Raw genomic sequence first — 24,098 nt, 5'->3', positions numbered from 1 at the left:
CCAGAGAAGGGCAACGAGGCTGGTGAAGGGTCTGGAGAACGTGTCTTATGAGGAGCGGCTGAGGGAACTGGGGTTGTTTAGCCTGGAGAGAAGGAGGCTGAGGGGAGACCTCATCGCTCTCTACAACTACCTGAACGGAGGTTGTAGCGAGGTGGGTGTTGGTCTCTTCTCCCAAGTAACAAGCGATAGGACGAGAGGAAATGGCCTCAAGTTGCGCCAGGGGAGGTTTAGATTGGACATGAGAAAAAATTTCTTTACTGAAAGAGTGGTTAAACATTGGAACAGGCTGCCCAGGGAAGTGGTTGAGTCCCCATCCCTGGAGGTATTTAAAAGACGAGTAGATGAGGCACTTAGGGACATGGTTTAGTGGGTGGTGGTGTTGGGTCGACGGTTGGATTCGATGATCTTAGAGGTCTTTTCCAACCTCAATGATTCTATGATTCTATGAAAAATACAAGTCAGAGCCAGTTTCTATGTCCAAAAGAACATTGTGATGGTCACAGCAGAGAACTAAAAAATACCCTGAACCCACTAACAGTCCAGCATTAACTTATCTCCACAGTCAGAAGAGCGTTAAGTGACTGGCGAAACAGGCAAGCAGCAGGAGTAAAGGGGGTGACTTCTGTCTATTCACAGTAGCCATGTGTTAAAACTCTGATATTGGTGTGTACAAATACTCTCAATGAGTGTTTTACTCTAATAAGATATGAATGCAAATGGCTGGAGGAGGCCAAATGACTGAAAACGTTAGAGGCCACAGATGCCCTTGAAAACAGCACTCAGGGCAAATGCAGAAGAGGCAGATGCATAACAAATTAGACCTTGCTTGTAGACAGTGCTGGCGTTCGCTCTCTATTAACCTGTACGGTACCGCTCCACCAGATTAACCAAGGTGCTGTGCATCTGCTGTGCTCTGCCACTTTCCTTCACAGTACTAATGAAGTCAATACCAGGGAGTCTAAGGAAACACAACAATACTATCTCTTATCTCCTCTGATTTTGGACTTCGGAGCTCAATATAATTGCAGTCTAACAACAGTGTAGGGGAAACACTTGAAAAACTGATTGCAATCTAAAAGGTTCAAGCTGCTTTCACACTTTACAATTGTAGTAACTGATTTTGTGGCTGTTGTACTTGCTACCCTGTGCAAATAGCTACATGAAGCACTTTTTCCTTTTCCTTTCTACATTCTCTTGACAATCTGACAGTCACTTCACCAAGGAGGGCACATGCTTTTCCACACTGCCATACGGTTTCAGTAAGAACACCTGCTCCTCAGAAAAATATGCAGAGGGGCATGAAAAATTTGTATCACAGGCCTTCAGGTTCCTTTGCCAGTGAAAAAGAATCTTGAAATGACAGTTACTCTGTGTCCCCTTTTTGTAAGCATCTATTCATAACTCACCAGCCAATTTACATAGGGGTCCCCAGGATGTTCTGTACGTAGCAATGGTTTCACCAGTCTTCAGGGATCGAACCGCATGGCATCTCTGCAACAATCAATTCAAATTCCAACAAGTAATGTGGCTTACTAATTAAAAATACAAAGCCTTCTGATGAGTATGTGAAAGCCCAGTGCTATTCTCACCCATGGGGGTTTTTGTTTCTTAATGTTATGCTTTGTTAAACTGAAATGAGCACCAAATGGAAGTTCAAAAGAAATGACATTAGGGAAACTTCAGTATAAAACCTGTGATTAGTCACACTGGAAAACACTGCTGTGAACAGACATTTCACACAGACAATCTCTTTCTTTTCATTAACTTTCTGTTTGTTTTAGAGAAACCTTATGGGAGAATAAACTTCTCACTATTTCTGTATGCCAGGGTTTTGCAAACATTTTTGTTTGGATGTTTCTACTGCCATGGTAGGCACAGCAGATACTACAACCAGCACCAGCAAAAGCAGCAGCAGCTTTCAGCCCCTGCCAAGTTGTGTGTCATTTTGAAGCAATGCACAACTTTTCAGTGACATGTGAACTACTAATCTGGGAACTACTAGTTTGAAAGCCCTGACCCGTGAAAGGTTGGGGATCAGCTGCTTCAGCTTTGTGTGAGCAGCACTTGCAGAATACACAGCACACTCATCTTCTGCACGCTTCCTCAGTAGCACCATTCAGTTTGTCTGCTACCTTTTTGTTTCAAGCTGTAACCTAAAAGTCTCTGATTGGAGCTGTAGCCTGTTTAGGTTATTCAAAAGATACTGTGGCTCTCCTGGAAGTGCACATAAAAACAGAGAAACTGCAGTACCATACTATAATCAGCAAAAGAAAGCAGTGACGCGCAAGGGTGTCTTACCAGCTTGTCTACACAAGAACGTCTCAGCAGTGTTACCAGCCTCATTACACTGAAAAACCTCTACAATCCACTGTCAGCAACAGTGTCTTTAGCTGGGTCAGCCCCCAGAAAAATACCCATGTAGCTGCGACTTTGGACTGCCCTTGAATAGCTTTCCCAGCTAGGCGGATCCATTAGAGAATACGGTTACATAGCTGCTCCCTGATGTCGATGATTTTTTGGTTCCATGTGGCTATGGAGCAGCCACGTTCCACCAAACATATGCATGGTGGTGGCACATCGCTCCTCTTCCCATTCAAAGTCATGTTTCTTACTCATTTCTTACTACATTGCTCCCCAGCCTGTCTATTTTTTTCTACTCTAAACTTTAGAGCACCTTACTTTCTTCCGCCAAGAAAACAAGGAATAAAAGACTGGGCAAGAAGAAATAATACAAGATGTAAGTCTCAATTTTGTGGGCAAAGAGCTGAAGCAAATCTGCCCTGAAGCGAGTCAGTATTCTGCAGAGTAGCAGACAGATCAGAGGATCAGTTCCCAGACCCTGGGCACTTTCCCAGCCATCTCACATTATTTCCAAATATACTCTGTTCTTGCTCCAATTTTCCTTGATCTTTGCACCTCCTGCAGCTCCCCTTCCCTTGTTTGTAAAAACCATTGTCATCCTGTGTAGATGTGCCTAGTACTTATCTTCTCCACATAACATTTTAATCTCAATCTAAGATACTGAATTCACTAACTTTTCATAGGACGTAAATTTTGCACAGGAGAAAGAACAATATATCTCATATATATATATATACACACATATCGATAATAGAGAAATGAATAATATAAAATATATGACAGAGGAGGGCCTTACTGATTAACTCCGCTGTGCAGATGTCAACCTCAATCAAACCTCATCTTGGACTAGTGGAATTACCCCATCACAGACCCCTGTAATTCAGCTCAAAGCCAGTCCTTTAGTTAACCATGTTCCTAAACTCTAATCTGTACAGCTAAAGCCTGCTCTAGCAGCAAACCCAGCAGCTCCTAGCAAAGCAACTGTTTGATTCCTTACAGCAGCCACACCAGCCCACACAATCCCTGCCCTGCCCTGCCCATCCCTCTTATTCCCCTGCCTTGCGCCCATCACCATGTCCCTCCTCAGCTGTGCAGGACACACAGGGAACTCGGGGAGGGCACCACCTCCTCCAAAGGAGGGCATAGGCTGGGGGTTGCTGAAGCACTGATTTTTAACACACAAATTCAGCTGTGAAAACTGGAGCCATCTTTCCATCTGTCAGTCATGTTTCCTGTTCCTACTTTTTTTTTGTTCTGGAGGAAGCTTTATACTTAGAGAAAGGAAACAAGTATCTTCTGCTAGCCATTTTTAATCTTTTAGGAAGAGATAATTTGCTTTATAAAGGGCTTAAACGGAGTTATTTAGAACTAGAGGAAAGTGTTTAACAATGGAGGAACACCAAACTGCTAATGAAAACATCCTTGATAGAAAAAGAGACAGGAAGGTTGGCAGAGGGACAGGAGACTTCCTGTGTGCCTGCTATAAAGGAAAAAAAAAGCCATCAGCAAAATCTATTTTTTTTCTTATTTCTATGGTAGCAACACATTTTTAGATGAAGCAGTGTGTATCACTTACGTAGAAGTAAAAAGACACAAAGCAATGCTTTGGAGCACAGAGAATTAGAAACTGAAGTTGTTATCAGAACATTGCTTGGTTTATTGCTTTCAAAAGCAATATGGTTTTAAAAAGCCGTAATAAACTCTAATAGAGTCACAGCCCTAGAAACTTAATGCCACCGAGCTTCCTTTCCTGGCACCTAAACTCTCACCTGGAGAAGCAAATCTCTAGGGGAAAAAAAGGGACAGAAAAATATCCCAAAACAATTTACTCAGACTTTCCTGCTGACACTGCCAATGTGGGTGCTCGCTTTTTTGTGACATGTCCATCTGAGCTCACATGTTTCTGAACAGCCTATCTCATTGTGACTTCTGTTCATTGCCTTATAGTCACCCCTATGCAGAGGCAAAAGGTTCAGTTCTCAGGTTCCCCAACTTTGATTTCCCCGTTTCTGTGCAAGCTCCATGCTTTTAACTATGAGGATGAGGAACAGGAAGAAAGGTGGACACTTCCATATGGTTGTAGTTCTTCCCCACTCCGCTCTGCTCTCACCAGAGAATGAAGGAAAACTTCAAGAGCTATTTTAAACCCTGTTTGGAAACATTACTCCTTCAATTCCATAGCAGGACTGCATATGACATGTCGGAGAAAAATAGCATATCGGATCAAAACACTTACCGTCCTGCAGGTACTTCCTGGTGTCTCCATACAAATACGTATTTTGCAGTGTAGGTAAACCACAGAATTGTTGACAAAGGAAAAAATTTTCATCTTAAACTGTGCTTTGCTTGAATTCCCATTCTCTAGCAGTGTGGTGTACGTATTTGGGATGGGACAGCTGAAAAGGAAGAGAAAAAACATACGTAGCAGCTAGGGCTATAGAAGGCGTGCTGTGGTCATAGCACATAACTCAGGTTGCGAGGCTCCTTTAGAAAGTTGCAGCCAGACCCACCATGAAGCAACTCTCCAGCAGTGCAGGGGTGATAAGGGGCTATTTGCTGCTTTATTCTCACACTATCCGGACAGAATAGGAGATTCGAGAAGTGGTTGGAGTGTTGGAAAAGAAGAGAAAGAGTGACAGAAAGAAGGATTTAAACTTGGCTTCACCAAACACAAAGTGAAAGAACATCATGTTAAAAGGAATAGCTTTTGTTACTGAGCAAAAGGACTATCCTGTATTTTAAGGTGGCGGGTGAGCCCAGGGAATATGACATCGGGGTGAGATCAGGGATCCAGACAGGAACAAACCTCCTCTTTTACCAGAGGCTGCATTAATATTGTCTGTGAGTCACAACAGATAGGATTCAGCTAACCTACACCTTCATTGATGAGAGTCATATAAGCTCTTGGTAATATCTGAACCACAGACAAATAGATAAAGCACACACTTTTCAATGTTCTTTCACTACTGACTGCCAAAACCACCTATTTCTTCAGGTCAAAAGTACAATTGCTTTACAAAACTATGGGGAAGACAACCAAACTGAAACAACTACCACATTACCCTTTGAAAACATTTTCTTTTCATACCTACCTTCCTGGTTCAAAGAAGAGGTGACCAGTCAGAATGGTAAGGGACAGTGTATATGAATGATGAGAACACACATAAAAGGCATTTAAAATGTAACACTTCAGTAGTTAGCGCCACTGGAAGATCTAAGGTATGGCACATGCTATTTGCGAGTGGCATTGCCGTACCTGTTGCTGATAAAAGGAAATGAGCGGGGATCCACTGAATTGTTAGTTGGAGTCGCCCAGCAGTCAGTGAGGACCACCTTGAGCTTGCTGTCTGCTCTCTGGATCCCCACTTCAATCAGAACATCATCACTGGCAGAGACACTGAAATTTTTTGGTACTGGGGAGTTGCCAATAAACAACTGCATTTCTGTTCTGAAGTGTCCAGATCCATGCAAATCCTCAAAGATGGTGTAAACTCTGAAACAACAATTAACCTCCTTTAAAGACCACAAATTTGACTATGTGTTTCTATAAATCAGTGCCTGTTTCTCCACCTCTTGCACATTTAAGTAGCGAAGAGTTATCTGCAGTCCAGGATGTTAGGACACTGTTCAAGAGGAAAGGGTGAAAATGCATCGAGTTTTTAGTTGGGAAGGTAGGGACCTTGGAAATGCAAGTGGGAAAATCCAAAGGGTGGAATGTCTTGGCAATACAAATAGAGCAGAGAGAGATATTTGAGTGGAGCTGAAGGGGAACAAAACTATGAGCTGTCTTAAAATTCAAAATACGGAGAGTAAAAGCTTAGTGAAGAAGAGAAGAGCCAAAAAAAATTAAGGAGAAGGGACAAATCTGAACAGTAAGTGAGGGACATGAGAAAATTATAGAGCTCAGAGAGAAGGGGCCCGACAAAGACTTTGTGGAGGGATAGAAAGGAAAATACAATGTCTGGAGGGTTAGGAAACAGAAAGTGGGTTTGGTGATGACAGCTTAAGCATGGTGCTAGGCAAGAGAAAGGAGGTGCACTTGGACGAAGGGAGAACATTCACCATCAGACCAAAGCTTGTGCTGCCACCTTTTCTGTGAGCACGGGTTTGATTTTCTGTGAACAGTGGATTAGGTTCCATCGTACTTGAAGATGAGACCTTCCATGAAAAAGCATTTGCATTACATACCTTCTCTTTTTTCCAAGTTGATCAAATAAGGATTTGTGGGCCTTAAAAATTGCCATGCTCAGCACCCACATAGCAGTCTGCATGCCTACATCAGTTGAAAAGATACATCATTGTTATGTTCCAAAAGCAGGAAAATACTGTTATTGCTACACGTGGTTGCCCAGGAAGGCAAAGAGGAGTCAGGAATTCTGGCTCCCGAACCTGCACCGGTGGCTCCCAAAGGTTTATTTTCACCTATGGTTTAGCCAAGCAATTGCCAATCTTGTTGGCTGTTGGATCTATTGACACATTAGATGGAGTAGGACAGAAGCCCATAACAGGAGTCACCTGAGCACGGGACTCGCAGGTTGGCAGACTACTTGGCATAGTCACTGGATACAGCTAAGGTCCCTGGGGATAGGGACACAGCGCTTAGGCACACAACAGCATTTCAAAGCAGAGAGAGTTGTTACTTACCCTTCTGCAGTGTATCCAGAGGAAGTCAAGAGATTGTTTTGAAACACACAATGAACGGGACTGGCAACTTTTAAATGGTGGATTACTCCCTGAGCAGAAACATCATTCCGAAGGATGGTTTTCACTACAGTATTAGTCATGTTCTGGAACACAGAAAGAAGAAACCACAACTTGTGAGCATCAGTGTATCTAGGGATATAACAGAGTTACAGGCGTACCAGCTTCAAGTGCTTCGGAATTCTCCATTCTCCTGGCTGCAAAAATCAAACAGATTAAACCTCTAGTATCTTATTTGCTTTACAGTGAGACAATGAAAATCCACCAGCCTTCCTCCTCTTCCTCAGTCTGCTCCACAAGGGAATTTCTGTTCTTTGGCATGGCCTGAGCATAGCGTTTGGTTTGGGATCCAAAGAGAGAGCCATCACTCTTTGTCCCCATTACTGGTAGCAATTGGGGTATTTGCCTAAATATGATAATGAAATTGCTTTTAAGAAAAGAGAAGCTTCTGACAGCTGCAGAGGGAACCCAGAGAGACATGGGAAGTGACTCTCAGTTTGGAGAAGCCCTTGAGTTTTGCTGCCTGACCCCAAGGATTCCCCTTCTCTTTCTTGCTTGCCCTCCTCCCCAAACAGTGGGGTAACCTTCCACTCACGGGAAGAGGTTTTCTTTCTCCAAAGAAATTTCTTCATCCAACATTTCAGCAACTAATAGACTGTACTCCTAGCTAAGGATCTGCCATTGCCCCCCTCCTCACCCTAACCCCAAGATCAAAAAAAAAAATACTCCGGGGCTTCTTTGCATTCACTGGCTCAGGGGACTTACAGTCTCAACTTCAGTGCCACAGTCGCTCCAGCCTGCCTGCAGCACAACGTGAGTGCCATTGCTGATGCTCACGTTGCAGCGAGGCTCCCCCAGGTACAGGGAGGTTTCCGGGATAGACTCCTGCTGTAAAAATCTCTTCTGGACAGCAAGGACAATCTTCTCAATTTCACAGAACACTCTCACCGCATCTTTAATGGAAACCTCCTGGGCAGGTTTAACGAGGGGGACAGGAGATGCTTGAGGATAAGCGTCGGGAGTTGACACAGGATCCGTGGTGAGAGGAGGCAGCACCACGCTGGAGAACGTGGTCTTCTCCAGAGCTTTGTGCTCAGCAGTAGAGAAGTTCAGGGAAGCAGGGGAGGAAACATGAGTTGAAGTTTGCAAAGATGTTGCAGGTAAAGCTGTGTTGTGTACAGGTTTCTTATCCGTCAGTGTTGCCTCTTGGCTGATAGGAAATGCTGAAGAGTGCCAAAAATAAAGGTATTGTTGTAATTTACAGATTCAAATTGATTTTATAAGGTAAGAGCAAACCCTTAGGAGGAAACTCATAGTTACTGGCAGGAAACTAGCTGCTTTTGGTTTTTTAACCTGCTCTACTCACTGCCAAAGCTGTGGCTTTTTTTTAAGAAAGAGCACAAGAGATACATTGCATCTGTGAGTAAAGCTGATGTCCTTTATTTCCTGAGAGCTGCAATAATTAGTGTGCTCATGCAAAACACTTATATACAGCTTTTGGAAGATCAGTGCTTGCAAGAGATCCCCAGCTGTAAGTTGCTCAGCAAGTGTTCATATTTTTTTGCCTAGTACTGTAGGAGACTGCACACTTCTGGATGTGGCGTACAAACAGGAGCAGAGTTTGTTAAAAACCCTGGCCCCATTTGTGACCAAATGATGTACCCAAAAGATATGACCCTGAGCACTTTGGAAAACCCATTCTGGGGGAAGTGCAAGACAAACCTCATGTAGCAGGCCCACATTGTACGTGTGTCCTGAGAGACACAGTGGGGAATTGAACAAATGTGTTAATAGCAATCTTTGATGGTTTCAGGAAGAAAGCAAGCAGGGGAAAAGGGGAAGCACAGGTTGAGATCAATGTGTATGTCGACCACCCGACATCCAGCACAGGCTCTGGGGTTACCCCATGGCTCTTTGCTGGTAGAAACAACCTAAGTATTCATCCACCACTGACTTACAGAGCACCAAGATAATAAACTCCATTTGCGGTGAAACACAAAGGATGTGTCTCATCGCACAGAAATTCTCTTAAATAATTTTAATGGGTTCTACATACAGAAAGCATCTATTTTCCAAGCAACACATAAAATCTGTACATATATATATATCCTTCTGGAACTCCCCAGCTGTCGGAAATGCCCCAAATTAAAAAGCTGCTGATCTGAACGTAAGAGGAAGATAAAGAAAAGTTTGAGCTCTTTCAGAGCTGAATTTCCTAAAAGCTCTTTGTCATAATGCTAAATATCTTGGTTAAACAAAACTGAGCAGAGGTTGGTATCAGTTGACAAATCCTGGTGACTTCAGCCAGAGAGTAGCTTATCACTGTGGTTACAAAAACAAATACAAATCACTGAAGAAGCCTAAAAGATTTTAGGAGCTTAAAGATCCATCATATGTCAGCTAACAAATGATTTAAGGAAGGAGAGAAGCTAGATGAATTGACTCATACAAAAAAGTAGTTTGTAATACCAGCATTTCACCCCTGCTGCCATACAGAGATCAAACCACATACCCAGTTCTTTCTGTTTCCTTCTCTATTATCTCTGCTGTCCCCTCTGCTACTGCTAATGAAAATAACTAACAATCTTGACAATCCTATCTAATTTTAATGGCAAATATGAGAAAACAGAACTGTTAAAAGAACCTTACAAAGGCAGCATTAAATATTAATATAGTAAACTCTCCTGACAGAGTATTACAGTCAGAAATACTTAAAAGTCTGCTGCAAGACTTCCCATTAGGATCCAGCTGAAAACAAGGAACCAAATTCATCCCTGGCAAAATTTCAAGACCTGTGGCAAGTGTTACCGTGATCCAATAAAGATCAGACCACTAAGCGTCTAGTTAGCCATTAGGTAATAAAATTTTATTTTGCCTTCACAGCTTCTTCCAGGCCTTTCTGGATGCACATCAGCAAATCCTTCATTGCAGCTGCACTGGTAAAACCCAAGTGTGTTATGGCACGATGCATCCGGGGAGCAGTCATCTTCTTCGCTTTTGCACTCATCATAATCTGTCGGGTATATTTAAGCAAAAGGCAAAGGTGGAGAGTGTATAAATGAAAATGTGATGGTTCTGAAACTGGAGCACGGTCATATCATCATGATATCATGGTGGGATTACACCTCTTAGGTGTGATACTCTACTGTACGTGTCAGGCAGCTGCTGGGTCTAGAAGAGGTGGAGCACTGGAAGCACAGACTAGAGGGCTGATTGCAAGGCACTGACAAAACCCTCCAGGAGCTGTGCTACCAGTGACGCTCAGCAGATACTCACTGAAGTGTAGACACCCTGCTGCAGAGCTCCTATCCTCCTAAACAGATCAACAGCCCAAGGGGATGCTTCTAACCCCGGGGGCTTCCTCAGCTGCCTCCTCCGTTCCACACTCGTGAGGAGATGGTTAGTAAATGCCCAGCATGAGTGAAGCAGGAGGTTTGTGTGACTGGTCCAAGTTGCAGTCTAGTGGCTTTCTTAATTTTTACCTGGCCAAAGTTTTCATTCTTGAAAGGAAAAATATGCTTTACTTCCCTTTCTCTTCCCAAGGTCTAACTGTAACTGTGCAAATAAGGATGTAACACCATAGGTGGGACTCAGAAAGCAGCACTAACCACCTGCTCTATGGGGACCTGTCCCTGAAACAAACCATTTGCTTTAGCACAGGTACGAGGGGGGCAGGCACTCTACAAAGCACTACCACGAGATAGTCATGATCTTACTAATTAATGGGATAGGTAATTTTCCAGATTCACAGCTGTAACGGTAACAGGCAAAGAGAATGTACAGGGCAGACCATATACGTGCTTCTGAAGTAATTTTGCGTGAGATTCTAATTAATAGCTCATAACAATATTCTTTGGACAAACGTATCATGTTAGGGATATAGAATTTGTTATTTTTCCCAGAGATGACACATAGACTTGTGAAACAGAATTCAACAGCAGTTAGTCAGGAGGCTAATGTTTCTTGTTAACAACTTAAATTACATATAAAGGAAAAGAAGTTGTGCAATCAGCCATTGTGCTGGTCTTGGTGTTGACTTTCATCTGAACTCCCGACCCACAGGTATGGGAGGAAAACACATACTCCCAGTGCAGAAGAATTCACGTGTTCATTTATTTGTTTCTTGAGGTTTCTATCACATGCAAAATTATCAGTGCAAAGCAGACGGTAATGTGTTTCGAAATTATTTTAAGCAGAGCTAGTTATGTCTGTGTACAGGGACCTGTTTCCAGGTCCTGGTAGCTTATAAAACCCTCAATTTGTGACCACTGTTTCTAACGTCTCTGTATCTTCTTCTCTATAAAATTAATGCTAGCTATAGACAAAAAGATCAGTTGGTTTTGTCCTTTTGGATCAGGAGCACCTCACTTCTTATTTCACCTTTTGATGTTCTCTGAAAAAGCTTATTGGATGGATAAGCAGGAGCAATATAAGGAGAGAGAATGGTTTTACATCCGCCTGTTTTACAGATACTTTCACCTCAGAAAATACAGATTAATAATAGGCTTTATCATCTTTCTAGTTCTGAAGAATTATTGGGATACAAGCTGCTCCTTACCGTTTATGGAGAGATTGCTCTTGTCAACTGTGAAATAGGAGCTGTGTTCAAAGGCATCACGAAAAGTGGTGATGATGTAGTAGATATCCGCATCTTCTGCAATCAGTAAATTGAAACTTACCACTGTACTCCCATTAGTAACACTCGTTATCAACACTTTAATCAGACCAGCATCCATCTGCTGAAGAACCTCAAGGGGCAGAGATTTATGTACCTGGAATAAAAACAAAATGCATGTGGAGATGGACAGATAGAAGCAATTACATTTTAGGCTTTGTACACCGCCCAGAAGAGAGCATTATGCATTACAGTTGTGCTTCATACTCTGGAAGGAAGCAGCAGTAAACTGACCTTTTGCTTTATAAAGTTTCCACTCTACAGCAGCTGGAGGATATAGTATATATTTAACCATGAATACTAAACAAGCTAAGCAATTAAGATACCTCGTCTGTCATTTAGCACAGGTCCTTGCCTCTGGTAACAGCAAGGGAGGGAGGAGACTGCAGGGAAGCTCCCATGTTCTGCCTCTCAAAATGCCTCCAGGGAGAGGGGGCAACCCAATACGAGGAGGAGCTGCCAATGGAAGTGGAGAGGCCTCCTGACACTCCACGCTGCATATATATCTTGGAGGGCTCCCTTAACTCAGGTATGTTACAGCTTAGAGCACACCACCCTCCAGCCTTTCTTCACAGGTGGTTTCTCACCAGAACCAAGCAAAATTGCAATAAGCAAAATTCTCCTGCTCATAATTGAGTGTAAACTTCCCTCTTTTTAAATGCCCAGACCAGGCTAAAGAAAACAGAAAGGTGTTTCATACCATCAGCACTGCCACACAACTCAACCTCCCATCAAGTCAGTCCTCAATTTGATATCAGAAATATTTCGTTAAAGTCTTCCCCGAGGAACCTCACATTATTTCTGCAAATTCTGACTGTCATTGGGGCACGCAGCCCCTACTCAGGGTCCTCCCCGAGAGTCCAAGAGCAGGGCTAGGGGGTGGCTCTGCACTATTTTGAACAGGAACTGTCACCCTCAAAGTATTGCAGCATCAAATCACAGCTGAACTTAGGGCAGTCTAGAGAAATCAATAAAATAAACATTCATGGTCCGTACACAGTGACCTTGGAATTCAATAGGGGATTAAGAAAGAAAATGCCACCTTTTTCAAAGCACACTGAGCCTTATTCACGATAGCCCGCGAAGCAGCCTCCTTTACCACACTGAAGAGCAGGATGGTCTGCTTTCTGTGGAATGGGAAAACACAACGCTGTGTGAAGCTTTGGATCAGCTGGGCTGCTCAGCCTCTCCGCCATCCAGCTCAGATGGAAACACCAGCCCCTCTCAAAGAGATAAACAGACTGGAGCTGCATGTTTGACCTCTTCCCTTTCCACCCTCCAAGGCTGGGTGGTACCTCTGGAGGGCAGCTGCCCCGGGAAAATCTTCTCCTCCCACAGGAGGGTAGTCCACGGGCTCGGGCACCCGGGCACACACAGGAGCCCGGGGGCACGTGCAACAGCTTTTGCATTTCCTGCACCGTTCCCTTTCATCTCCAGGCGCAGCACCAGCCACAGGAGGAGCAGACACAGGTCAGATGGCATCATCTCACAGGACCAACCCCAGACAAGACACAAGGCTAATATTAATTCAGCTTTAAAGCACAAGTTGAGAAAACATTATACACAGAAATAGAGACCTATTTCTGAGAAACTCACCACAAAGAGAAATTGATATACATCCACAAGTGCTCCCCTCAGTCCTTTTCCTCCTGTCGCCCAGACAAGGGGCCCGATAAGGCTGTGCTGGACACCCTGCCTACCTGCATGTCCCAAGGGAAAACAGGGCACACTCACAGAGGTTTGCATGCCAGGTCTTGCCCCAACATCTAACCACAATGCAGGCAGAGCTCATACCTGAAGACTAGATGCCAGGGTAAGCACAGGCTGTGCGGTACCATCCATCAGCATCCTGAATTTTCCCATTACAATTGTATATTTTCTTCTCTCGCTTTCTCCAGGAGATGCTCACAGATCCTCTGTGTTTCTTAGCAACTTTCATGTGTGTCTGGGAAGTCTTTTTAAATTCTTCCACACAAACAAAAAGTGCAGCAACAGAAAGTGTGGGACGTAACTTTCAAGCCTGCATCAGGCATGTAGTACAGGCTGTTCTGAGCTATTGGTATTAAAATTGCACTTAGAAACTGCCAGCAAAAGTGCAACAAGAGACTGACCACGGTAAGATAGCAGCTCCCAAAAGCACACGAAGGACAAATCCCATGCCATCCCTGTCAACTCTCCTGAGCCTGGGATACACACAGCTTCCTTCTACATAGCAGCTGCTAGCTTCAATGCAGGACACAGAGAGATGGAAACAGCCACAGAAACACCTAAATTTTTGTGATTTCTCAGCATACTTGCTCTTTGCCTTTGCCCTCCCATGGCTGTCAGGCTCCCAGGAGATGCCAGCAGAGAGGAAGGCACAGAGCAGCAGAGCAACTGCACTGTAAGGGCCAGACGAGCAGCACTTGGCCCAGGTGAGAGCTGGCACGTTGCTGCCCTGCGCAGGAGACTCGCACCTCTTTCCCAGCACCTTGCTCTGCTTTAGGCCCTCTCTTTAGGGTACATCGCTCACTTCCTTCCCTAGCTCAACTTTCCAGAGAATTAAGGGGGCAGGAGGGGCTACGTTGTTGTCACTTCCAACCCCTTCTTCCTCTACACATCTCCTGCAGGAAATATCTGGACCAGCAGGGCTGGATTTCAGCCATGAGTTTAAGGCAGAGCTTATGGCAGTGGTGTAATGCTCAGGGGTGCAGGTGGTGACTCCTACCAGGGAGAGATCAGGGAAGAGGCAAGGCAAGGGTCAGCGGTGGGAGCCGATGGGAGAAGCAGCCTCATTTCTCTTGCACCCATGCACAGAGCTCATGCATTTTGTGCTGGATTCTCCCAGGTGACCACAGCTCTCGCGCACCTACGTGCCAAGCCTGACTTACCTGCCTGCTGTGTGTTATCAAGCCCATACTTACTTGCCCACTATGTATTTTCCAGCCCTGCAGACAGCCCCAGATTTTTCAGGCATGCTGCAGCCCTTTTCTGAGTCGCCAGAGCTGATGTGTGTTGCATGCACTTGGTAGCAAGGTAACATTGCACAGAGCAAACCCCCTGCATGCACCTGGAAAGGGCTCCCACATGCCTGGAGGTCCCACACAGCAAACCTTGCAGTGCCCCACGGGGCACGCAGGCAGAGCCGGGAGGATGGAAAGAGCTAACTTCCCTACGAAAGCCTGGGCAGACCGAAGGCTGTCCTTGTCAGCCCCAAAATCTCCCGTTTCACCAAGCTGGGGGACTCTTGGGCCCCTTCTCTCTCTTTCTGCTGTTTCACAAGCATGTACTGAAAAGTTGGAGGTCAGCCCTAAGTTTTCATCTTTCATAGTTTTTGTCTAAACTTCTGGACATTAAATACACATACCTGTGACATCCTCTTAGCCCATCCCTGATTTAACCAGTATTCCCTTCTTGTCTGTCTCCTGAAGATTTTATTTTATCGGTGCTTCTTTTTACCTAAGCCTTGGGAATTTTTTTGGTCTGGTTTTTTGTTTGTTTGTTTGTTTTGTTTCTGTCCTTATTCATATTTTTCCTCACAAAGTAGGACTCGGAGCTTGAAAAGTGTCAGGGGGACAGTCCCTGTATTTAGCCACTAGGTGACACTACAAAACCCTTTATCCAGAAAGCTACATGATTTCACGACAGGTACCACACCCTAGGTTATCAAAATAATGGTTGATGAAGTGGGGCTAGAAAAAAAAAGAAAAGAAAGGGTAAACTTTTTAGAAGGAAATATTCAATATATAATACCCTTGAGTATGAGGTTTTCTCACTAGACAAATAAATTATTTTGGGATCCATCATTGTATCTACAATTCCTGTAGCACACAAAGGAAACACTAGAGATGCCAGACCAGGACAAATTGGTATGCCAGAAGAAGAGCCACAAGGAAGGGAGAGAACATGAGCAAAATTAACACCAGCATTGAGGGAAGGGAATGTCCCTTCTTCAGGCAAGAAAAACAGGAGGCAGGTAAAGTCCAAGTTCAGGGCCAGATGGAAGCCGCACTAAAACCGATTTAACAGGATGGGAGAGGCCAATAGGGTTTTTGAGCAAAAGGAAAGTGGCAGGCTCAGGCAGCCAGGCTCACCCCGTGGGTGGCTGTGGCATGTTTGGTGGGTTTTCTGGGACCACCCATCCATAGGTTCCAGACAAGATGTCAGCAGCTCGTTGGAGCTACTGTGGGTGCCTGCACAGGAGCCTGCGTGGCCAGCAGAGCAGGTAACGTACTGGCAGTCTGGAAACTGGAAATAAGAAAGTAAAAGGTACGTTAATTTGAACAGAACCCTGCATGAATACTGTTTTTTCACTCAAAGAGAAAAAAAACCCTCCCCACTGTCCGTGCTTTGGCTGCACCTTCAGAGAGAAGGTGCTAGAGCACGCATCTGCCCAGCCACCATCACCAGCAGCTTTAAGGATGTCCCAAATTGCGGATAAACTCAGATTAACAAAAGGGGTGAAATTACACTGGAATAATGAAACTGCCTTAATCCCTGTATCAGCACTCATTCCACATTCAGGTAGCTTTAACTGCAATCATTTTAAGTGCATTAAGCTACATCAAACAAAGGCTATGTCACTTCCAAATGAGGGGGTCACCTTGATAAGGCAATATCATTTATTAGTCTCACACTTTTGTCAATCAGTTAAGTTTAAGACACCCGAATTCAAAACAACCTTTTCCACTCAGGAATTTAATAAACCTCAGTGAATGTATTTTCAATTCAAACCTTTTGTTTTCCTGATTCATTTTCTTAAGGACAAACCATGATATTCTTGGCTGTTGCAAAAGACAGGCTGAGCAAAGCCCAAGAAGACTAAAATACTCTCTCGCCCTTAGCTATGTTGTTTTTCAGTTGCATTGCAAGGAGGATGGTGAAACTAGCTTGGACGATGACAGTGCAAGTTGTCACATCAAGTTTTTACCTCATTCTTATCTACACATTATTTAAAGGATGGTATTTCCATTTGCTGTGCTGCCAATTTAACCGCATGGCACTTAAGTGCTGGGGCAGCTCTACGCTAAAGAACATTATACACATTAGGATTTATAAATCCTCTGAATCGTAGATGGTGACTCCAAAGAGGTTTAAAAAAAAAATCTCTGGCAAAGTTTATTTAACTGGAACCTGATAGTGCTTTTAAAGCCCATTAAACTTTCCTCACGTACTTTAAAGGATCAATTTCTGGCCCTTATAAGCTGAAAAGAAAATATGCAGATCTTTTGTTTTCCTAAACTTCCTTTTCTTTGGCATCTAGAAACACAACATTTGTAATAAAACACTCGCAACATATTTTGCCATGTACAGTAGCTATGATACTATAGCCTACATACAGTGGCTCAGAAGTAGCTGGAATCAATGCTAACGCACCTCGACGGCTGATCCACAAAGTGTGTGCGCTAGAAAAGGGAGTTAGTTCCTTATAATCACAAGTGATCACTTTCTGCCTGAAACTTTGAGAACTGTGTGAAACTGACACAAAAACTTACTTTAGTTCCTTTATGTAATCATTTTACAAATTTTTCAAATATATTTGTATCGATGATTTTCTGGATTAAGGTATATGACTGAATAGTCCATGAAGAAAATATATTCATTTTGGTCCATTTTAATACTATGCTATTCCAAAATAGCCTCGGGCAGAGAGCGATGCTGAATGAGAGTGAGGTCAGTGGAAAATTGTTCCCTTTTCACTTTGCTAATCACGTCACTCTCATCTTGTGACTGTTTTTCTGATGTGACAGCTTGGGGCCGAAACAACTCCGAGAAAGCTGTGCTCCGCTAACACATCCAGAAAGGTGCAAACTGGGAACCACCAGTGGGAAACTTATTTGATATCCAGGAAAACATCATGCACAGCTAAACGGATCACGCTTTTCCCTCCTTGCGGCCGTCTCTAACTCCACACTGGCCTGACCTCTGCCTGAACACACGCCGTTGTCAGTGCAGCTGCTGCGGACAGCTGTACTTCAGTGACAGGTTGTAACGCTGTACACAGTGAGAGTTTGGGGAGGCTTCTGCAGGATTTGAAAATTCATATGATTGTCAGAGATGGATTTATCATCACAGTTATCGAGGCCTCTAAAAACACAGGCAGTTAAGGGGAGATAGGGAAGGCAATAAAGCAGCCCAGCATAACCAGTGGTTTTCCAAGCACAGGTGTGTTTGAGTAAACACCAGCAGGAACAAACTTCTGATAAATACACTAAGAAATTAGGAGAGTAGTACTGTCAAAGGCAATGCCTGAGAATTGAGAGAGCATTAAAGGTGAAGCTGATCTCGCAGTGTGCTTTGATATCCTGTGCTGTAATTAGAAGTGAGGGCAGAGGTGACTTACCAAGAAACCACTCCCTTTCCAGATACAGGGCTACAAAACCAAGGACAATCATAAGAAATGTCAGCCTTAAGGTACTATGACAAAGGGTAATAACAATCATACAGTTCATTAATATACCGCTGTGCAGGGCAAGGATATCAGAGCGCTTTGCAAATATCCATTAACTTTTCACCACATCTCTGGAGGAAATTAATCGGGTGTGAGAAGCAGAGGAAATGGAGGCGCCAGAGAATCCCCAAATCCTGATCTCGCTCTAAAACATGGCTGCACGCTCATCCTGCAGTCTCAGGCAGTCAGGGGGACTCAAACCTTACAGGTGTGTCAAGGGACGCACATGTGGCATACAGCCTTCATGGGAAAAAGATGATACACGTGGTTTCATTGAGACCGGTAACAGGTCACGTCCTTCTTAGCCACTTACTTCATCAACAAAGAGCTGTGCAAAGGTTTGGTATTCCTCACTTCTTGTATTGCTAAAGCCCGGAGAGTATTTCACATTTGTTATCCGTACTGTGCCTCTAAGTTTCTGGACAGCTGCAAAGTAAGAAAAAGACAATTTAAATATATGTTCCATGGACTGTAGTCCATGGACAAGTGTGTGACAGTCACTGGCATGCCTGGCCACACGGGGTACGCATCAACTCGTAACAGCAGAAGGCCAGTCCTCTGAAATGTAGCCAAACCCCCAAATGCCTAAATATAGGCATCCAGCACCTTAGTCTGCCCTCTCTGGCCCCTGGATGCCTCTCAAGAAGGGCACAGGCCTCCTGTAGGTCCTATATCTGCCAGCTCTGTCTTGGATGCTCTGGGGCATCTGAAATGTTGCTCTATGGCTATGTTCAGGCACCTGAATTGCTCTCCTAGACTCAGCTGTCTGTCCCAGCTCCCCCTACACACAACAGGGCGACACCAGTCCCTCCAGAGGGCAAATCATACCAGCACCAAGGTCCTCCCTCCAACATCAGAGGAAGGCTAGACCGCTGCCTGAGATTAGACATTTTAGGCAGCTATTGTAAGATGAGATGAATCCCAACAGGGTGTATGCCTCCTCCCTGGAGCTGTATCTGCCGAATCACATTAAGGCAGTCTCAAATGTTTTAGGTCATTTCTCACTATCACTGGTTTTGGCATTGTTACTACAGACACTGAAGGTGATCACAAGCAGGAGAGAAAGGGCTTCTCAAGACATGGTCCATACCCTGAGCATCCTTTTAGAGGCTAGCCAGGCAAGCTGACTGCCATCACCCAACACCGTGGCCATTGCCAGCCAATTGTCTTCACACTGCCTTCCAGCTGCTAACAGATCATCACTCCTAGCATACCAAGATCTAACGTTTCAATGTTTCATATGAATATAGGATAGTCTTCACCAAAGACCTCAAGAACTCTATCATCTGGCTGAGGATTCAGTTTAAAACTGTTTCTGAATCAAGTTACCAGTCTTTACTTTCTGGTGTACCAGCTTGCTTTCCTCCCTACACACACCTGTCCTGATTTCAACAGTATATAAGGCACCAGGTTCCAGCTCTGAGACTGTCAGAGTCCTGTACTGAGTTTTAGTCTCCCATATTAGCTACTTTTTCTGAAGCAGCAGGAATTTAAAAGCAGGGCTCTGCATAAACTCTGTGGACCATGCTACATCAAAGTTGGTTGTAGTGACACTGGGGACAATAATCCTTTGAGCTGGGACAGGTACTAGAAGAAAAGAAATAGTCATCAAGTAAAGCTTTGCAGGGGAGAGGAGAAAGTCATGCCTGCTTAAAGCAAGCCACCGAAGCGGGCTTCCTTTATCCCAGCATACTTCTGATCCCAAAGGAACCCTCACCGCCACTGGTCAGATCAAAGGATTTGGGCTTGCTTTTTGCTATGGCTTGTCCTGTCATGTGAACATAGGTATTTAGGAGATAAACCACATTCAGTTATAGTTATCTGATGGTGAGAGGGGAAAATGTTCTGAAAAATTTTCGAACAAAAAAAAAAAAGTCAGTATTTAAAAGACATGACAGACTACGAAGGGTTGGCTGAGGTTGACCCTTCAGGTCAGAGATGTTGCCACAAGGAGGAGCTATATATTAAACTTCACCAAACATGGATTTTTGCCCCCTGAATTTCCTGCCCCGGGCTAGTGAGATACCACTACAGTGGTGCCTCCTCTTGTTCCCCAGGCATAACTCCTTCACAAGTTTCTTTCCCAGCAAAAGCACTTGCCTGAATATTTGATTCATCAGGAAAAGAAAACAAGTTTTTATAAACTGAACTTCTTTGTGTAGAATTCTTCAATTTGTTTTCCAGCTGGAAGAAAATGACCTTTGGGGTTTTTGTCAGTTAAAATTAGCTATTTCTATATTTTTAAAAAAATGAAAATGTTTTGTTTTCATTTTTAAAAAAAACCCACATTTTTTTTACTCTTCCCTACATTGAAAGGGGGCAGGGGGAACACAAGGCAAAGCAGTAAATGGAGCTTTTCAATTCAGGTCAACATGTTGTTTGGTCCAAAATTATTTCTTTCCCCCGCTGAGGTCCCAAATCAGTTATTTGCCCAGCTCTGTTCCCAGGTCTCACCAATGCCAGGCAGAGCGAAAGGTACAACATGAAGAAGAGAGAAGACAAAAGCTGAACAGGGGCATCGGCATGGCTGCCCAGAGCTTAGCAGGACAGGAGAAGTGGACACTGTGGCACTGGTGATCAGGAGTGGTGGTACAAAAGAGGCTGGAGAAGCAGCAGAGCTGGCCTTACATGGCTGAAAAAGAGGTTTTCCAGGGAGAAAGGAATGAGGGAGAACCAGAAGTGGGGCTGGATGAGTGGAGACCCCCAGGAACAGGAGATCATAGGGGAAGGGAAGAGAAAAGAGCAGAGAGGAGTGTGGTTTGGGATCGGAGAGATGTGGAGGGCATGAGAGGCAGAATAAAGACAAGCAGAAACAAAACCAAAATAGTTATCACTTACTAACACACTAAAGAAAAAATACATTTAGTGATAGGCAGAGACAGCAGCATTCCTACGCCAAACAAAACTGTAAAGACCAAATCTGACTCTAACCTTGAAATATGATTCAGCTGCAATCAACAGAAAAATCCCCTAATTAGCTGCAATACATCTGCCCAAACCCAAACAGATGAAGCCCTCCCCGCCAGCCCAGTTACTCTCAATTACAGCTCTTGAAAAAGAGGCTTACAGGTTTCCATGCAGCTCCTGCCCCACAGGGGATTTGCGGGGCTCTGCCTAATCCATACTCTGCTGAGAGGAATAGGAAGGCAGATCGTTTGCCTTCCTGGGTCTCTAAGGTAACTCTACAGGCGGCTGCTGCTGCAGTACCCTGGTGCCAGAGCATGCAGGAGAAACCAAGATGTGTGGCAAAAGGACAAGCAGCATACATTTCGATGAGCCACGCTCAGTGCACCGTATGATTTGCTTCATCTGCTTTGAGATGAAGAAATGTAACATCGATAAAACTAACTGCCAAATTACCAGAAAGAGAAATTATTTTGACATGCTGATTTAGAAAAAAGTGCCAGTTCCTGCAAGAAAATAATTTTGACATAGACAAACTAGTTTCAGATGCCTTCATCCCAGACCAGATTCCAACTGTGCATCTTTCCAGACTCTGAGTGAGGCTGTGTTTCTCATGCAGCCAAATTACTCACTGCGGTCCATGGCTGGGCCTGGCATCGGGCTGGGAGCTGGAGAGGCGCCTGGCAGAGCTGGTGACCCCAGGGCTGCAGCGTATTTCTCGGACCAAGAGCTGTTCTCTCTTTCCGTTTCTACATGTGCTCTGAGAGTGGCGTTGAGGGTGGGAACGCCAGCATCCCCTCTGGCCGGCAGAGCTGTACCAGGACCACCTTGAGAGCTGGCTTGAGGCACATCAAAAGCTGTGTGACTTCTAGTGGTAGCAAAGGCCGTTTGATTTGGAAACAGCAGCAACGGCAAAATGAGCTGCTCTTGCCCAGCTGTGCCCATGGGCGCATTTGTGAGAGCAGCCGCTCGCTGTGATGCACCGGGGGAAGCCTCCGCCACAGAGCTTCGCTGTGATGGACTTACGGCCGCCCGCCGCCCTGTGGTCACGGGCAGTTCCTTGCTGGCTGCGACACCCGTGGCCGTGGGGCTGTTGTCCCTGCCGAAGCCCATCTGTGGTGCCAGGCCTTTTCTCCGAGGGGCTGGAGCAGCACTGGTGGGAGAATGACCGTGGGGCACTGGCTTGTCACCCAGGGGCATTGCAGCAGGGAGGTATACGGGGGTGCTCATCTCAGAGCCCACAGCTCCCACCATCTTGGTGGTGGCAGGGGAAGCGGGGACTGCAGGGTTTCCTTCTTCGGGAACAAACTCTGTGCTGTTTGTTACTTCAGGAGCCGTTGTTTCTGTGAGAGGATCCAAAATCTCACCTACAACATAGCAAATGCACATTGAAATGGGACCTCAAACTGGATGAGGAGGCACCAAGGTCTGAGCTGAAAATGGGGCTGAGACCACTCAGCCACACGTAATAGTGTTACAGAGACAGGTCTTGGATATTTCATTAACACATTGTAGCATATGTGATTTTTATGGTGTTGAATCTGGTTTGTGCCTACACAAAGAAGCAGATCTGATTCCTGGGTCTCCTCTTCTGGTTGGGAGGACATGGATCATTAGTGTGAGGAAATTAGCCTCAGACATACCAAAGGAGGAAAAAGTATGTGTTATGTTTCTCAGCAGTCAGTCATTAGGCTAATCAAGAAGGATCTCAGAGAGATTTAATCTGAAGGCACATATAAGGTGCACCTTCATTTTCAGAGACAGATCATATATACTCCTTCAGCCAGAGACTGCAAAGGTGCATCTATATACATGTTGTGTGCTATATGAACAGTTGCAATAAAAGCAGAGGTAGAAAAATGCAACTTATTCCAACATTTCATGGCAAAGAGAAACTACATGCCAGTCTTTTGCTCACCCTCACAGTTTCTTCCAGGTCGGGATGGATTGGTATCCATGGCTGTCTTGCATCTGCACAGGTACGAGCCCATCAAATTGATACACTCTGCAAACACAGAGCAGTCATTCTCGGCGTGAGAAGCACATTCGTCCCAGTCTGTAAGAAGAAAACCAGAACGTCGGTCAGACAGCCTCCCTTCTGGCTGCATTAAGCTAGAAATAATCATAAAGTAGTCCTTTCTTCAGTTTTTGAATTTATGAATGTGGTCTTCCTTTTTCATCGTTTACCTGACAGCCAAACTCTGAGTGATGCAGAACTCTGTATCTGTGTTGTGATTCTCTCATGTAAAAATCAACCTTTGTCCTTGTACTTTGAAAAATATTTTCTCTCGGTAAAGATTTTTTTAATAATTTTTTTTTAGAAGTAAACATTTATTTGAAGTGAAAAAAATACTGTAGGTTTGTACTATAGCTATATCAAAAGCATACATTATACCAAGTTCTGCATACAGTACCTCCAGATACATCAGGTAATGAATAGATCTGTTACCACTAGCTACCAGTAGACAGAATATTAAACAGAGACTTAATCCAAATAATTTTCTGCTTCAAATAAGAGGTAAATGCAAGTAACTCCCACAAGAAGCACTCTTCAGTTCTTAACTGAGGAAGTGCTAAGGGCAAAAACTCTTTTTAGAAAAGATTTCTTCTCAGAGGTAATACTGTAAAACTGTGACCCTCTTTCTGGTAGTCTCAGAAAAGAGATCCTGGTTCATCAATGCGTGAATATGCTCTAAGGGTGTTCCTTATGTCTAATTTCAGCTGCTCTGAATCAGTTAGAGATGTTTCTTTCATGGAGTTACAGACCTATTTTATTGCCGAGTCTCTTCACTCTGGAAGGAGTTAGATCTGGAGTCTTATATTACCATTTGCACCCTGTTCCAGCAAACATGCGAAGGCCAAGTTAATGCTTTGGACTTGAACAATCTCAGTGAATCCCATGTGAGCCCTCCCTGTGTGCACTCCCTTGTGCATGCACCCTCGCTGCCTCAGGGCCGTAAGTGAGGGAGAGCAGAAAACTAGACTGAAAACTGTGCCTTGGGACAAATAATTCTGATCAGAGCCTAA

At 44.3% G+C, this 24,098-nt stretch overlaps 1 protein-coding gene across 1 annotated transcript in view; it reads right to left on the bottom strand.

Moving 5' to 3' along the window:
• Positions 1-24,098, bottom strand: part of UMODL1 (uromodulin like 1) — a 54,963-nt gene that overhangs the window by 6,122 nt on the left and 24,743 nt on the right. The window contains exons 11-20 of the mRNA XM_076336113.1: positions 22,990-23,127; positions 21,704-22,438; positions 18,481-18,593; positions 11,621-11,834; positions 9,938-10,075; positions 7,828-8,285; positions 7,006-7,148; positions 5,618-5,854; positions 4,598-4,757; positions 1,407-1,491 (exon numbers count right to left, since the gene is read on the bottom strand). Of these exons, the coding sequence (XP_076192228.1) occupies positions 1,407-1,491; positions 4,598-4,757; positions 5,618-5,854; positions 7,006-7,148; positions 7,828-8,285; positions 9,938-10,075; positions 11,621-11,834; positions 18,481-18,593; positions 21,704-22,438; positions 22,990-23,127 (2,421 nt within the window). The remainder of the gene's footprint in view (positions 1-1,406; positions 1,492-4,597; positions 4,758-5,617; positions 5,855-7,005; positions 7,149-7,827; positions 8,286-9,937; positions 10,076-11,620; positions 11,835-18,480; positions 18,594-21,703; positions 22,439-22,989; positions 23,128-24,098) is intronic.

Source organism: Aptenodytes patagonicus, chromosome 1 (assembly GCF_965638725.1).
Source record: "Aptenodytes patagonicus chromosome 1, bAptPat1.pri.cur, whole genome shotgun sequence".
Classification (NCBI taxonomy): domain Eukaryota; kingdom Metazoa; phylum Chordata; class Aves; order Sphenisciformes; family Spheniscidae; genus Aptenodytes; species Aptenodytes patagonicus.
This window is presented reverse-complemented; position numbering and strand designations above follow the sequence as displayed.